The sequence below is a fragment of the Callospermophilus lateralis genome, chromosome 5 (assembly GCF_048772815.1).
Source record: "Callospermophilus lateralis isolate mCalLat2 chromosome 5, mCalLat2.hap1, whole genome shotgun sequence".
NCBI classification, from domain to species: Eukaryota; Metazoa; Chordata; class Mammalia; order Rodentia; family Sciuridae; genus Callospermophilus; species Callospermophilus lateralis.
Window position 1 is genome coordinate 63,343,090 of NC_135309.1, and position 18,060 is coordinate 63,361,149.

General features: G+C 38.2%; 1 protein-coding gene across 1 annotated transcript in view; it reads left to right on the forward strand.

The window, feature by feature from the left end:
• The first annotated feature begins 7,660 nt into the window (after positions 1 to 7,660).
• The window catches only part of Dctn4 (dynactin subunit 4), a 32,700-nt gene continuing 22,300 nt past the window's right edge, over positions 7,661 to 18,060 (forward strand). The window contains exons 1-4 of the mRNA XM_076856697.2: positions 7,661 to 7,820; positions 10,738 to 10,808; positions 12,808 to 12,986; positions 17,309 to 17,352. Coding sequence (XP_076712812.1) covers positions 7,686 to 7,820; positions 10,738 to 10,808; positions 12,808 to 12,986; positions 17,309 to 17,352 — 429 coding nt within the window. The 5' untranslated portion in view covers positions 7,661 to 7,685. The remainder of the gene's footprint in view (positions 7,821 to 10,737; positions 10,809 to 12,807; positions 12,987 to 17,308; positions 17,353 to 18,060) is intronic.

Sequence of the window (18,060 nt, forward strand, 5' to 3'; positions counted from 1 at the left end):
CTATTTAAAATTGCAAGATTCCTCCTTCTCTCCACTTCTTATCTACCTTCTAGGATAAGAAACTGCTTAAAGATCAAAAACAAAAAGGATGCTGGGGTTGTAGCTCAGTGGTTGCTTGCCTCACATGCATGAGGCTCTGGGTTCAATCCCCAGCACGACATAAAAATAAACAAAAATAAAGATATTGTGTCCATCTACAACTATTTAAAAAATTAGTTTTTGAGATACGGTCTTATTGATTTACCCAGACACCCTCCGACTCACGATCCTCCTACCTCAGCCCCATAGTAGCTAGAACTTCAAGTGTGCACCATCACACCTGGTTGATAAAGAACTTCTAGTTGCTAACTTCCATCTGCTACTAGCTTCAGATAGTTGAAGACAATATTCATTCATTCTACAAACATTTACTGACTACCTGCTCTATGCCAGGTACTGAGTTAAGCAGGAATTCAATCCTTAATTGTATTCAATTCAGCAAGCAGTAGAAAGTACACTATTGGCCCTCTAGTAGCAAGCCTCAAGATTGGGCAGTGAGCTGTGTAGAAGTAGAGGGCCAGCCAAGTCCAGCAAAAGAAATTTGGAACCAGGACCTGAGTTCCAACCCCAGGTTTACTCTAACTCTTTTCTATCTTAAAATAAGGGGATTGGACTAGTTAATTGCTAAGGTCATTTCTGACTCTATTATTTCATGATTGTACACTCATTTCACAGAGTTAGAGCCCGTTGAGTCAACTGAGCTCACAAGGGTGGGTGGAACAGAGCGTGTGGCCACACTCTGTCTCATGTGAGCCATCATTTCAGGGACCAGGCATCTGCCTTAAGCAGTTAGGGTGACTACTCAGTGGTTAACCTGAGTACACGAGGCACATCCTCCCATTGAAAGCAAATGCACAACCCACATCCCTGCTGCCTCAGCAGAGCAAAGAGAAGTGAACCAGGGTCCCACAGAATTGACATTAACTAAGCATAGAGAGGCCAATGACAGGGGTGAGCTTTGGTGAGGCTTTGAGTACACTTAGGAAACTCCTGGTGAAGCCAAGGGGGAGAGATGGGACACTCATGTCCCCAAAGTGGGAATGAGATGTCCAACAGATTTCCAAGGCAAAATAAATGGGCTATCTATTTGCATTTGCTTTCCTCTGCATTGGCTTTCTTTTCTTTTTAAGCCTTGTCAGAAGAGCAACTAGTTTCTTACTGTGTTGCAGGCATGTGGTGTGAAGCAGAGAGCCACATGTGTGCAACCAGAAAACAGGAAGCTGTATCAAGAGTGAGAAACTATGTGGGCTTGTCCCTTTAATTCTCTGGGCTTCATTTTTTTCATCTGAAAAAATACAGGGATTGAACTAGAATCTTACTACTATGTACTGACACTTGATCATACACAGCCTGCTATGCCTGGAGACTAGAGTGAGCATCAGTAAACTCCATACCCTGGTAAAATCTGGTCAGTGCTTGTTTTTGTACAGCCTGGAAGCACCACTGAAACTGGCACTGTGCGCCTCAGAAACCAAGCCACTTATTCTCCTGGGTCCCTCCTCCCTCTGCTCCTCTTCCTGGGCTGTGCCTCCCTGCTGCCCAGGACTACTGCTGGCTGCCACCAATGCACTGGGAATTCCACTGATGATAACTGCTGGTCACTGAGCATGCCCAAGCTGAGACAGCCTGGCTTCCGGGAAGAAAGAAGGGTACTGGAAGCTGGGTGTTACCAGGGAAGAGAGTTAAACTGACCTCTCTCCTTCTTTCTCTTCTTATCCCACTTTTCCCCACCTCCTCCCGTTGGTCTTTCTCCCTTAGCTGGTTTCTCTCCAACTGGGTTCAAAGTGTACCCACAACCAGGCAATCAGCAAGCCAGAGGGATGGGGCAAAGTTGTCTCTCTGTTTATATAGATACATAATGTCCTTGATTTTGCCTTGGCCTACAAATCCCAACCTACTTCTATGTGGTCCTTTATAGAAAATGTTTGCCAATCCATGGGCTATAGCAGAATCAGAGTAGGGTACAGAGTGATTAGATGATGTGGGTTCAAATCCTATCTCTACCACTTCTAGGTGTGACCTTGAGAAAATAACCTCTCTGAGCCTGTTTTCTTACCTGCAAAATTGGGTTTATAAATATAGTGCCTTCCTCATGAGGTGGTTTTATGTGTGTATACCTATCAGATAATCATAGCAAATTTAGCAATGAGAACATGATATTACCCATATGTTCCAATGTAAAAAAAAAAAAAAAAAACATTAAACAAAATTTATTGTGTGCCTACTTTGGAAGCAGGCCCTTTTCCAGGCCCTCACAGAGCTCATGGTCTAGAAATTAGACTGATACTTTTTGGAAAATGAAGGCAAATGCAGTTTGCAAGTTACTCTAATGGGACATCATTGCAGGAGAAAGGCAAGCAATGGTCAACTCCCTCATTGCCAGGGATGGACAAGATTTCACAAAAGAAAAATACCCATGAGCTGGCAAGCAGATAAAAAGATTATTCCTGGTTGAGGTAATTGCTTTTGCAGGGTCCTAAAGACATAAAAAAAAATACTGCATGTTTTCATTAGTTGGTCAACAAGAGTTAGATAGGCCATGAGTGCAGCGCCCATCTTCAGATGAGGCTGAAAAGGTAGGAAGATACTAGAGGCCTTATCTCCTATGCCAAGAGTTTGGGGGTTTATCCTGTGTGATGAAGAATCACTGAAGAAATCCAAGCAATAGCAAAATAGGATCAAAATCAAAAGATGGGTTTGAGAAAGACCACCCTAACTCAATGTAGAGAACAAGTGAGGCAGCAGGCAGGATGCTGCAGTAAGTCCAGAAGGAAATCAGTACAACTCTGAATTAAGGCAGAGGCCATGAGAATGACAAGGGGAGTGAACTATTGAGGAGGCAGAATCAAAAGGGAATCACCCAGGAAGTTCCTGGGCTTTGTGCTGGGGTGGGTAGGTGAGAGAATGAAATAACTACAATAGGTAGGGCAGGGACATGGGGGCAAGGAGCCGGTAGAGAATAATCACCTCCATTACAAACAAGCAAGAACCCCAAAACTTAAAGTCCCATGCCCATAAAATGTTTCCCAGAATGAAGGCACGCTGCGGCCCTTTGCCATGCTTACATTTGGGAAATAGGATTTTGCTAACACCACATTTCCTGGGTGAAGATCCTGCAGGTGCCAGATGGGTGTTGAGATGGTGGCTTCTTTTGTTTGTTCCCTTCTGTTCACTTACTGTGACTTTTAGATACGTCTGAGAGATTCAGTGCAAGAAAACCTGTGACAAATGTCGTTTTCAATAAGAAAGCAAAGGCAGGGAAGGCAGCCCTGGCAGATGGCCAACATCGGTCAGCGACAGTTGTCTGAAACTGTAGAAGCCCATGAGCCTTTTCTGTGGGAGAGTATTTGACCAAAGCCTAGCTCCCAGTTTTTTCAGTTGTTATTGTGAATTTTCTCTGAAGGACTCTTGAGAGAAATGAAAAACACTCCAGATTTTTCATATGTTGAACATATAGGAACCTTTTGTTACACATCTCTAGTGCTTCATAGCTTACAAAGTGTTTTTGCAAACATGAATATTTTCTATTTTCATTGAGACAGGAATTATCTTCCTATCCTATGTGTTATAAAATAGAGGTGTAATGTTTTTTCAAGATTTCATAGCTAGGAAGTGCCAAAACGATTTGATAGTCCATTTTGGCAAAACAATAGAAAAATGGAAATTTCATACAATTATGGTGAGTGTAAATTGGCCCAGATTTCCACAACCGGTGTCAATATTTATTCAATATTGTTACCCTTTGATCTGAACTCACCCTAGAAGGCAGAGTTGAAAATGAGAGCTTGCAGACCGGAATCCAGGGCTGCAAAGTGATCCCAGTGACCTGCAGTGAGCTCAGGGCTGGGAGGAGAAAGAAGGAACACATCCGGCATTATCAAGCTGCTCACTATTTTGTGTAAACAGGGCTTGATAATTCTGAAACTGTGTAAGAAACTGTTACAGAGCTGGGGCGTTCCGAGAAACTGAGGCAATGCAAAGACCCCCTTCAGGCCCCAATTCTTGTGACCAAGTCAGAATGATTTCAGACATGTTGTTCAGAGTAACAGGAATTAGTTTATTGGAGGGATAGGGCAAGGGGACACTCCCAAGGGAGAGAGTTGGTCTTCTCAGAGAGGAGAGGTACCATGTGGCTCTCCTGCACTCCAGCTTTACTGGGGACCCCAGAGAGTCCTGCCCAGGTCCACCTCTTGACTTTTGACTGACAGGAGGGTGACAGACTTTCAAGTCCCCATTGCCATGACAATGCTATGCCACCTTGGTTCATGCTGACTAGTTCTAATTGGATTCTTAATCATTTTTACAGTTCTATGGTTAGGAGGAATTATCCTTATCTTCCAGGATCTAGTCTGTAAAAAGGATCACAAAAGTCTCTCCCTTCAAAGTAACTTGGGTTCCCTTTATTTTTTTTTATTCTCATAGAAATTTATTATTTATGGAGTTTTTCTACATTATGCAATGAAAGTAATATTTCTAAATAAATAAATTTACCATATTATTAGGACACAGACAGCATCAAGTAACAAACACTTTGGGTAGTATGTTAACAATTTTAACAATTCTTTTAATCCATCAATACTGATATCTTTCCATATACTTGTGTATTCTTCAATTTTTTTCACCAATGTTTTATAGTTTCATAGTGTATAAATTTTTTAACCACCTTACGTTTATTATGAAGTATTTGAAGTTACTATAAATAATATTTTCTTAATTTCTTTTTTCAGGCAGTTTGCTATTAGTATATAGAAACACAACTGATTTGTATGTTGAGTTTGTTGATTTTTACTTATCAATGTTATTTCCTGCCTGCATTTCCTTGCAGATAACAGGTAGTTGGCTGAGGAATGTGACATATCCTGTCCAGGCACTGCTGCAAGTAAATTGTTTTTGGCAAAGAAAACATGTGGAGTCAGTACAGTGGGCCCATTTTATAGAATTATTCTCTTAATCCCATGTTTCCACATACTCATCCATCTGTCCTCTAACAGAACCATAGAGAATGTATAAAGGCAGAAATGGGGGGGGAGACATTAAATCACGGAATCCCACCCTATGGTGGTCAACTTTTACCCCAAAGAATGTTAACTCTTTCACACTTCCAGGTTTGCCAAGTGGATTCTCAGAGGTATCTCAAAACTGTTTTCATGTATTAATTATATATATGTTAAAAAGTTTAAAAGATCAAGGGAAAGCCTCAGCCTAGGTCACTGGAACACAGATCTCCCAAATCTTCAGAGGTCAAAACTAGGGATCTGTAGAATTTGAATTATGGAAAATAGAATCCAGGCCCCTTGGAGGTGGGAAGAAGAGCCTGGCAAAAGCCAGGCAAGGTGTTTTAGTTTTCTGCTATGGGAGACTACTATGGCTTGGATCTGGAATGTCTCTCAAAGGCTCAACTGTTGAAGGCTCAATCCCCAGTGCAGCAGTGTTCCCAGGTGGGGTTTATGAGGCCTCTGACTTTATCAAGTATTAATCCACTGAGGGATTCATAGCTGAATGGGCTTTGGGAAGTAGTGTAAACTATAGTAGGTAGAAGCTAGTAACTGGAAATGGGTCCTTGGGGTGTGCCCTTGGGGACTACATCATGTCTCCAATCCCATGCATGAGTACTAGCACTCTCGCGCATTTTCGCTGGTGTGCTTGCCCTCTGCTTTCATGTTATCATGAGATGAACAGCTTTCCTCCACTTCATCCTTTTACCAGGATGTTCTGCCTCACTTTAGGACCGAAGCAATACAGCCAGCTGAACACAGGCTGAAACTTCTGAAACTGTGAATTAAAATAAATCTTTCCTCCTCTAAGTTGCTTTTCTCAAGTATTTTGTCCCAGCGATGGAAAACTGACCAACATAGAGACTTTCCACATTCAATAACACGATGGCCACAAAATTCCTGATATTCTGCTAGTGAATGCTACGAATAACCAGAAGGCAGCAAAGGTAAGGCTCTCCATGCCCAGTCTCAAGGTCAAAGACAGCAAATTTAAGGAGTGATTATCAAAAAGAAGTACTTTTCCACTTTAGTAGGCAGCTTCTTATAAATTTAAATTCTTGGGCCCCATCCCAGAAATTCCTATCTGGGTCTTGGGAATCTACATATATAAATCTATATTTGTAACCTTCAGTTATAAACCCTTCAGGTGATTCCTATGTTGGTGATCAGGAACCACACTTGAGAAACACTGCCCCAGGACCTTGCCTCTAAGCCCTACGAATGGAGAAAGTATCTCATTTATCCCTGGTTCCCTCCCAAATACCTGGCACAACCCAGAGACCACATACATTGTTTATTTAATTGGTCAAAGCCAGTCCTCAAGAAAGTGTGTTTTTCACACAGAGCCAGCTCAAGTCTGTGGTCTCTCTGCACCTGCAGATTCTAGGACTTCATTTTACCAGGGGAGATTAGTTCAGGAAAAAGCATGCAAACTCAGCAGAGGCTAACTGATAAACCATAATGCCGAAGAGTTCTTTAACCCAAAGAAAAAACTGAAAATCAGTGGGCTAATAATATATTTTCTCATAAGAGCAAAATCTACTTATGAAATCAGTACTAGGCGATAGCTTGGTAAAGGAGTAAATGAAATTTAATAACTTTTAGGCTTAAATTGATAAAGTAAGACATAATTTGTGAGATAATATATATGAAAGCACTGTATAAATTGAAAGGCATTATATAAACTGTAAGGCATTATTAACATCATATTAGAAAATAAGCTAAAATAAGCTTATTAAAATAACCTCTCTATGAAATCTTAAAACAAGTCACTGCGCTTCCCTAAGCCTCCTTCTCCTGACTGAGTTTTTGTGAGAATTCAATGAAAGAATGTATATGAAGTTAGACACAGTAACTTGCACTAATAAGTTTTCAATAAAGATTTGTTGTCAGTTCCCTTTCTCCTCTATTACCAACACTAATGTCAGATGGGAAATAATACAACACCACACTAGTATAATGAGAAAATTACAGGCATGGCTGCAGGCAACATGGGATCCAGTCTCTGCTAAGCATCTTAGGTGGTCCTTCAAGCTTTGGTTTACACTTCAGAAATGACGTCTGCCAACAACACTGTTCGTGGATTTAGTTTTTCATTCATTGATACTTATTGAATGCCCACAATACAGACTTAAATCTAAACACGGAAATAAATGTACCTACTCCGCGTGAGGGTGCATAATGTTTCAAACAAAATAATATATGCGAAAGTTTCCTAGGAATCATTGACAAAACTGATTGAAGAAAGTGCTGGTCTTAATTTTCCAGTTCCCAAGGAATCTATCTCTTTGAGACCTTTGATCTGTCTCCGGCATTTCTGCCTTCAAAGTGAGGAAGGTCCTTCTTCTCTGGAAGAAAATAAAGAAAGGGGAGAGCGCTGAGCCTGTTAGGGTTTGAGCTGCAGGTCTGGGCGTAATCATAGGTCTGAGCTAGCTCCGGGCAGCTGACGCGCACTGAAACTTCGCCGAGCCGGACGTGGGTGGGGACGAAATCTGGGACGCCAGCTGCGCGCCAGCACTTTGATATTCAACCAGAGCAAACCCCAACTGCGTCAAATTCCACGTAGAGAGACGTAAAGTAGGCGGCGAGGATGCCACCGGCTCGGTGATCACGTGAGGCGGCGGGAGGGCCGTTGGCTCCTCCCTCTCCAAGATGGCGTCCTTGCTGCAGTCGGAGCGGGTTCTCTATCTAGTCCAAGGAGAAAAGAAGGTTCGGGCTCCGCTTTCGCAGCTCTACTTCTGCCGCTATTGTAGCGAGCTGCGGTCGCTGGAATGTGTGTCTCACGAGGTAATAGTCGTTCCGTAGAGAGTGTGTGTGTGTTGGGGTGGGGGGGTGTTCATTCTAGTCACTGCGACTGGTGGGGAAGTCCCGCCTGGTGGAGGCGGGCAGTCATTTTACTAGCTTACTGATTGGCTCTGTCTCCCGTCACTCAGCTTCGCCTGCGATTTTATTTGCTTATAACCTGTCACTTAGAAAGGAAGTGCGGCCCCGGGTGGGGCTGAGCGGATCTTCTTTTTCTAGAGCAGCCTCTGGTTGGGCAAATTTGACTTAGATTCTGGCTGTCTCCTGTAGGCCTTGGTAATTGAGTGGGCTTGGGAGAAAGATCTGGGATACTTAGTTCAGGCCACTTGGACGAAATACCTGTCGTTGCAGAATTGATGGAAGGGAGAGACAGACATTCTCATTCGTAGTCCTCCCAGCATGGAAGGTCCGCCCCTGTTTTAGCCAGGAAACTGGTTGCTCTTCAACCGGTTGTTTCCTGGCTCAGGTTAAGGCCTACCGCAGGGAAGAGATTAAATTGAGTGGGTGAGTTGAGTGAAAGACACCTAGAATAAAGTGAGAAAGAAGCTCAAAGAATTATATTCATGGCGCTTCTCTTGATGGTACTGGTGCTATCCTTCCCAAGCACAAGTGGTTAGTGTAAGAGAATTGCTCAGAAATAGGAGACCTGGCCAGTAAAAAAAAAAAATCACCAAATAACAAAATCCCAAAACTTTCAAAGCACTTGACACAATTTAATCATTCATTGAGCTTTAGGAATTAAATGAGGAATAAGACAAACCCTGCTGTTGATAACTCAGTTTAGTGAAGAAAAACCTGATGATAATAATAGTTATATTTGTTGGGTACTTGCTATATGGCATATGTATTATGTAATCTCTTCAAACCAATGAAGAAAAAAAAAAACATTTTGCAGGCAAAGAAACGAGTGTTTGCCTTATGTCACACAGATAATAATTTGGTGGTGGAAGAAAGAATCAGGATTTGGACCTAAACAACCTGACACACAGAATTTTATTAAAGATCACTGGACTGTCAGAATGCACCTGAAATGTGTCTTGTACTATAAACTATTTTACACATTCACAGTTATTTTACTTGAGGTAATATTAAGATGAATCAAGGGAAGCAATTGGAAAACACAAGAAAAATCAATGTCATATATATATAATATATTCTCCATTAGCACTGTTCATGTATCTCCTTGGCAGGTCCTTTCATTCTTAGATGTTTCCCTATTCCATCTCAACCCCAGAACTTACTGGATCAAATTTCCTGTGGCGGATATTATGGAGTTTAGTCTCCATGATTTCTAAGGATCTCTTTAGCTAAGACATTTCAGACTGTAACAGCATCTTTTACAATGTGGTGTGTACCTGTGTTGTGGAAGTCATTCGTTTAGAAAGGATGAGGCTACTAAGAGTCAGGGAAGTCCAATAAGCACTAATGGAAAACCTGAGCCTAGAGCTGCATGTGAAGGGACAATTTGGAAAAGGGGCAATAAGGAATTAATTGCATTTTGTCTTTTATGATATGTCAGTGTGTATTAGCTTTTCATTGCTGTGACCAAAATACCTGACAAGAACAACTTAACAACTTAAGAGCAAAAGTTTTTTATGGCTCATAGCTTCAAAAGTCTTAGTTCATGATTGACTAACTCCATTTCTCTGGGCCCAAGGTGAGACAACATCATGGTGGAAGGGTGCTGCAGAGAAAAGCTGCTCAATTTATGACAACCAGGAAACAGAGAGAGTCAACCAGGGAGCCGAGATACAATATAAACCCCAAAAGCATGCTGCCAGTGACCTAACTTCCTCCAGCCATGACAGTCATCACCCAATTAGGCCATTCAAATTATTAATTCATCAAATGAATTAATCTGCTGAGTAGGTAGCAGCTCGTATAATCTAATCATTCAACTCTAAACTTTGACACAGGAGTCTTTGGGAGATACCTCAATCCAAACCATAACACAGTGGAAATATTAGTTAGCAATATTGTCCTTTATATTGAAAAGCAATTGTATTGATCTTTTCAAATTGGGCCTATTTATAGCGGATGGTTTCTATCACAGTAATTACATTCAAATTACTTTCTTTCCAGATGGAGGTGAGTAGAATTCTATAATTGTCGAATAGGATCTACCTGCATTAAAGAAAAGACTTATTCAGATCTTTCAGATCTTTAAAAAATATAGTAAATTTAATGTTTGGACTGTGCATTGCATTAAATATGATAAAATTATCCTATTTAATTTTTCATTTTAAAATAAACTAGTTAAAGCAATTAATTACGTTTACTAAATATGTTACTTCACTGATGAGAAAACTTTTTTTATAAGTCTCCCTCAGCAGTTAAAGTGTATTCAAATAAAGCTGAACTAGTCAGGTGCAGTGGCACATGCCTGCAATCCCAGGTACTCAGAAAGCTGAGGCAGGAGGATACAAGTTTAAGGTCAGCCTGGGCAGCTTAGTGAAATCTTGTCTCAAAATTCAAAAAAATTTTAAAGGAATATGGCTGGGGATGTAGCTCAGTGGGAATGTAGCCTAGTAATGGGACCCTGGGTTCTATCCCCAGTACTTCAAAAGAAATAAAAAGTTAAAAAATAAAGCTGGACTAGATAAGAGGGTATTTGATCACAGCTTTATAATTGTATTGTTTAATTAATCTGTTCATTAAGTTATCATAGAGTTTTTCATTTGAAAATTTTAAATTATGGTATAGACAACTTTTGACATATCTAACAATAAAAGGGAACAGGAAATATTCAAAATGAAAAACAGAAGGTTTTTTTTTTCCTAGATCAGTGATATTTCACCTTTTGCTGGGGTATTTTAAAATTCGTAATTTGACATTTCTACGTGCTAAACCGAGCTTCTCTGTTTTTGTTTTTGTTTTTTAATTATTTCTTATTTGCTCTTAGGTGGACTCCCATTATTGTCCCAGTTGCTTAGAAAATATGCCATCAGCTGAAGCCAAACTAAAAAAAAATAGGTAAGAACATAATCAGTTTTTCTGTTTTCCTCAACTATTTTTAAATAACTGGTAAGGAAGCACATGGAATTACTTTCTTTTTTTTAATTGCTCTTTATTTCATCACTGCCTCAGATCAAATGCCCTTTGATTTTTTTTAAATAAACTTTCTATTTTAGAACAGTTGCAGATTTAAGAATTATTGTAAAGATAGTACAGAGAATTCTTTGTCACCTCCAACCCAGTCTCCCCTGTTGTTAGGAAACCACATTATATTAGTCATATATCCTTGGGCTTCTCTTGACTGTGACAGTTTTTTAGACTTTAAATCTGATGACATTAGGAATTTTGAGGAGTACTGGAGAAGAACTTTATAGAATGTACCTCAATTAAAATTTGTGTGATGTTTTCCTCGCCAGACTGAGGGATATGTTTTAGGGAAGGAAGAGGACCACAGAGATAAAGTGCCATCTCTCATCACATCAGATCAAGGATGAATTAACTGTCCATATGATTTATCTCTCTGGATGTTAACCTCACTTACCTGGCCTGAGCTAGTGTTGTCAGGTTTCTCAATTGTAAGGCTAGTCTTTTTTCCCCTCCTTTTCTTTACTCCTTTGAATAAAAAAATCACATCATAGCCCACACTCAGTGGGAAATTTCCCCCTTCTTGAAAGCTTTCTGCATAAAATATTTAAAATTTATTTTGCATGAAAGATTTATCTCTTCTCTATTTATTTATTTATCATGTAAATCATATTTCACTTTGAGCTCATGAATATTTATTTTATACCTTGGATTGTAATCCAGTACTGCTTTATTTATATTTTTGCTTGTTTGTTTGTTTATTTATTTTGCCCATGTTGTTCCAGCTTTGGCCATGGAGCTCTTTCAGTTTACTTCTGTATTCCTTCGACATACCCCTATAATTGGTAGTTAGGGGGAAGTGTTCTGTTCATTAGTTTGAGTGCTTTATTACTAGTACTACAAAATACTCCATGCTTGTCTCATGTATTTTTCTGTGTCTGTCTTATAATTGGCCATTTCTCAAAGGAACTTTGGTTTCTTTTATTGGAGAATAGTATTAGAAACCAAGATCTGGCTGCTAGACCTGCTCATTGCTACTGGATGATAGTTTTTAGTTTGGCATGAAAGTACTTTTGCTACCTGTCATACTTCTATACCTTTGTGGATGTGTTATTTATTTTTCCTGCCCCAAGAAAGAGCTCCTGATAACCAGATGCTGTTTTGTTTGCTTCCCGAATGTTAATTTTATCATTTCATACTCAGAGGATCTCTGTGAGGTGGATACTATTATACTCACCTAAGGATAATATACAGATGGCAAAATGTTGCAGATAATGGAAGTGATACAAGACTAGAGGTATTGGTAATCTCAGGTGGTGGGAAGGTTAAAAGAAGCAAGGCACAGGACTCCTAGAAGGAAAATCTTGTCTGAGGCTAGGAAGAATAGCATCTGAGAAGAAAAAACCCTGAAAGCATACAGTTTCTGAATCCTTGCAGTTTAGTGGCATTATTTGGTTTCTGTTTCAGCTCTCTGGCACAGCAATCAAGCCCTTATTTTCTAAATCCAGTTTCACAACTCTTTGAGCTGTTGACTCTGTTTTCCATCATATAATTGGGCTCTCCTTTCAAGGCTTATGCTGTGACAGTTGCCTTTCCCTTAGAAATCTTTGTAACCTGCTAAGCATAAAAAGATTTTGAAATAGTGAATTCTACCTGTTAACAGTGATTTCCTCTCTGGAGCAGGATTGGATCAGGTTCTAATTCTTCAAAAGCTTTGGTAATAATTGCATACATTTTTTAAAATAATATATAATTCTTTCAAAATACTAAAGTTGAAAACAGGCCCCAGGAATAATTTTTTATCTTTTTTCTTGGGAGCTATTCCAAATTGAACATGTACTCTGTTGAATTCCTAACATGTAGAACAGTGTCTGGTATATAGTTTGATAAATATTTGTTGAATGAACAAATGGTTGTGTTTGTCACGTTGCAGATGTGCCAACTGCTTTGACTGTCCTGGCTGCATGCACACACTATCCACCCGGGCAACAAGCATCTCCACACAGCTCCCAGATGACCCAGCCAAAACTACCATGAAGAAAGCCTATTACTTGGCCTGTGGATTTTGTCGCTGGACATCTAGAGATGTGGGCATGGCAGACAAATCTGTAGGTGAGTGAAGTGGACTTGAACATGAGTTCATAAAATGCAACTGTCAGCTCTGTATTCATCCATGTGTGTGAGTCTTTTTTTTTAAACATGTTTGGATACTCCAGGATGGATACTTGGATATGGAATTGCCAAGCAGAAGAGATAAAAGCAATTTAAAACTTTTATAGATGTTGTCAAACTGTTTGCCAAGATGGAAATGTATGGGAGAACCATTTTTCTTTTTTTGTAGCCAACACTTTATATAACCAAATTTAAAAATTTTTGCCAAATAAAGGAAGTTTTAGCGGGGCGTGGTGCTTCATGCCTGTAATCCCAGCGGCTCAGGAGGCTGAGACTGGAGGATCCCGAGTTCAAAGCCAGCCTCAGCAACTTAGTGAGGCACTAAGCAATTCAGAGAGACCCTGTCTCTAAATAAAATACAAAATAGGGCTGTGGATGTGGCTCAGTGGTCAAGTGCCCCTGAGTTCAATCCTCAGTACACAAAATAAAGAAAGGAAGGAAGTTTTAATTTGCATTTCATGAGCATTAATGAACTTGAACCTTTGATATATTTATTGAACATTTTTATTTCCATTTATGAGAGTTGCTGTTCATAATCTTTGCCCATTGTCCTTCTGACTTTTCATTATTTATTTATATTGGTTCCACATTTTTGGTTATTCATTTATAGTCTGTGATATATGATCCAGCTATTTTTCTTGTTTTCAAGTAAGAGAAACACCCAGAAATCCAGATAGATGTCTCAGTTTGTTACTCTGTAAGTGAATGTTTTATATTAGCCTTTTATATTATGAGCCATTAAGGATTGGAGAATTTTTATTTCAGAACTTAAAACTTATGATGACTTCTAGAAACCTATCTCTTCTGGGGTATCTAGAAGTGATAATTGAATAATAGTATAGATAATTTCATTTCCTCCATGATGTCATTGGTGCCTAAGAAGCCCTGAAATCACTTTTATTTATTTGATTATTTTTAAGTACTTCTCTTTAATGTACAGAGAAAAATTTATAATGACATCATATAGTAGTCTTGTCAAATTGCTATTTAGAAGAAATTACTAGTTCTGAAGAAGCAAGTAGCTAAAACATATGGATTTTTTTTTTTTTTTTTTGACCAGGGATTAAACCCAGGGTTACTTAACCACTGAACCACATCCCCAGCCCTTTTTATTTTTGAGACAGAGTCTCCCTAGGTTGCTTAGGGCCTCGCTAAGTTGCCGAGGCTAGCTTTGAACTCGGGATCTCCTGTCTTAGCCTCCTGAGCCACTGAGAATACAGGCAAGCACCACTGTACCGACTTCTAAAAATATTTTTCATGACTGCCTTGAGTAAGACAGCCTCTAAAATACGAATATTGTGCTACAAGGTGTTATTTCAACCATTTTTTGCAAAAGAGTAAAATGCTACCATCAGCAAGGTATGTAAAAGTCCTTTTTGTTGGGGGGGGGGGATTATTTTTAAATATAGAGTATTTGTATACTTATCCAGCCTAGGAAATGAAACATAACCAAAGCAGTTTTAAGACTCTTGTAATCTTTCCCCTACTTTATTCCTCTTCCTCTCTGCCTCATCTTCCTCTCCAGGAAATAATCTCAATCCTGAATTCTGTGTTTGCTAGTGTCCATGCTTGTCTTTATACTTCTCTGAATCTGTATGTAGCCACTAACAAATAGTATTTTTTAATTTTAAGCAAGGAGAAATATACTGTATAGGTACTGCTACCACATTTTTTCCTCAACATTATTTCTCCTACATGATTGATTTGCACATGACTTACCACAGTGTACTTTATTCAGTTGTTTTCAATGAACATTTAGGATATTGCAGTTTTTTGTTGTTGAAAACAGTGCTGCTAGAAAAATATGTATGTGTTTATTCAGACACAAAAAGAAGCATTTTTCTGCCATAACTGGAAGTAAAATTGCCCATCAGAAGATGTAAACTTCCTTTGTTCTCCAAAATGCTATACCAGGTTTTGGGGAATTTTTTTGTTTTTGCTTTTTTTTTTTTTTTTTTGGTACCAAGGATTGAACTTGGGCACTAGACCACTAAGCCACATCCCCAATCCTTTTTTTGTGTTACATTTAGAGACAGAGTCTCACTGAGTTGCTCTTACCAATTTAGGGCAAACTTAAACCAATTTTTCCAAACTTATGGTGTGAAATCATATTTCATTATAGTTTATTTTTATTTAGTCTTGAGATAATTACATATAATGAAGCTTACCAATTTTAAGTGTAGAAATCTGTTCTGCTTAATAAATATGTAGTCATAACCACCACCATAATGTAGTCATAACCACCACCACACACCATTTCCATCACTCCAGAGTTGTTTCCTCTAGTTCCTTTAATCAGTTCCTTTTCCACATCATTGGTTCCTGACTACCCTGATATACTTTCTTTTCTTTTTTTTCCCCCCTTCTTACTGGAGATTAAACCCAAGAGTGCTTAACCACTGAACCACATACCCAGCCGTTTTTATTTTTTGAGACAGGGTCTCTTGCTAAGTTGCTTAAGGCCTCACTTAGTAGCTGAGGTTGCCTTGAACTTACCATTCTCCTGCCTCAGCCCCTGAGCCGCTGGGATTATAGGCATGCACCACCACACCTGGCTGATATGCTTTCTATCACTATGATTTTACCTTTCCTAGAAGCTTATATAATTGGTGTCTTGTAGTCCATAGTCCTTTGTATCTGGCGTCTTTCACTTCAGCATAATATTTTAAGGTTCATCTATATTTTTGCTTCGTAAGATTTCTTTTTTATTGTTCCTCTTGTTTGGCTATAACACAGATTGTTTATCCATTCTTCATTTGATAAATGTGGGTGTTTGGCAGTTTGGGCTTAAATGAGTAAAGCTGCTGTGAACATTTGCTTACAAATCTTTGTGTAGGTATATGTTTTATTTTATTTTTTTAATTGAGAAAATACCTAGAAGTGGAATTGCTGGGTCATGGGGTAAGTGTAGCTTAACTTTAACTAGAAACTGCCAAACTATTTAACAAAGTGTCTATGAAGTTTTGGATCCTAATCAGTAAAATAGGAGAGTTTAAATTCTTTGACAATCCTTGATGCTTTTGATTTCTTCGTTTTTAACCATTCTGGTACTTGAATAGTGATTCTTCATTGTGACTTTAGTTTATGTTTTCTTTATGTGTTTATATGCTATCTATTTAGCATATTTAGTGAACTTGTTAGAAATCTTTTGCTCATTTTTTTTTAAATATAGACTTTTAGTAGTCACAGGGCTTTTGAGTCAAGTTTTCATTTCCAAACTTTTTTTTTTTTAAGAGAGAGAATTTTTTAATATTCATTTTTTAGTTTTTGGCGGACACAACATATTTGTATGTGGTGCTGAGGATCGAACTTTTGCTCATTTTTTTAACAGATCTTTTTTTTTTCTTTTTGTCTTTGTGTTGTGTTGTAAGAGTTGCATATTCTGGATATAAGTTCTTTGTCATATATGCATTTTAGAAATATCTTCTAAAGCTCCCCAATCTGTAGTGTGCCTTTATATTTTTTTCAGCATTGTCTATTGAAGAACATAAGATTATAAATTCAGTGACGTCTAGTTTATCAGGTTTTTTTTCTTTATTTTATACTTTGCTGTGTCCTATTGAAAAAATTTTATCCACTGTCACTAAGATTTACTTCTGTGCTTTCTACATGTTAGTTTTAGCTCTGAGAGTTAAAGTTCTTGTTCTTTTCAGGATAAGTTTTATACATGTTGTGAGGTAAGCATTCAGATTCTTTTTTCTTTATTTTATATGTGGTTATTCAATTGTTTTAGCATCATTAGTTGAAATTTTTCATTATGATTTTATTTTCAATTCTCTTGAGTAATCTATTTTTTTATAACTTGAAAGTAATAGAATATAGAATCTGTATAATAATGCAGATAATAACTGGGTCTCTGGAGTTAGGCTGCTTGCTTCAGTTTAAGCCTAAGACTACCATTTACTATCCATATGACTTTAAGCAAGTTATTCAATCAGCCTCAGTTTTCTATCTGCAAAAATGAAACTAGTAATAAGAGTCCCTTCCTTAGGTTATTATGGGAATAGAAAGAAATTTATTACTTTTCAAATGCCTACTGTGGAGGCTGTGCGTAGGAATGAAAGAGGTGGGCATTATCAGCATCATTATAGCTAAAGAAAAAAATGTTATTCTCAGCATGCTAGTCTATAAAATTTATAGAATTCTTTCTAGGAAATTCTTGGAGTTTGTCTTTAAGTTTCATTTTATGGCCTACAAATGACCTATTTTTATGAAAATGGTCAAATAATGAAAGTCTCATTTAATGTTTCTTTATTTTCTAGCTAGTGGTGGTTGGCAGGAACCAGAAAATCCTCACACACAACGGGTAAGTAAAGGGTCATATGACCAAAAAAAAAATGAAATAAGAAAATATAGAATAAAAGACTAAACATCTTCCATTTTATCGGTGCATATGACCTATGCCTAGAAGTCCATGATGTCTATTTTGTTATGTTTTACAAATAGAAAATGCTTCTCGTTGTAAGATATTAAATCACAATCTCACTTCTTTTAGAAGTTAACGGAAACATCTAGATATAGTTTTAGTTCTGTGTTTGAGTTATATGTCCAAAAAAGGAAAGATAGCATTTTGTCTTTTCTTCACATACCCACCAGTGAGTTAAAGTTTCATTTGTTATCAAATATTTTTGGAAATATAAACATGGAGACATTTCAACCACTGGAAACACTACTGATTTAGAAAATACCTTTGGTCTCAGTAGTGGTTTCTTATAAGATCATGACTTGAGCATCCTTTAGCAATTTGTAGTGACTTGATCTGTGTATTATATCTGATTTTTTTTGTAATCCTCTTGAATTAGAACACTATGAGTAGGGTAAAGAACTGCTATAGAAATGAAGTGTCCTGTCAGTACAAATTAAACAGTAATTATTCATCTATAATATCAGCAAAAATTAGAAATATGAAAATATCCTGGGTCAAAGTGTGGGGAAATGGGTTTTCTTTTTTGTACTATTATAATATTAGTGTAGGTTGATATAGATTTCTTGAGCTCCTGGCTGTATATACTTC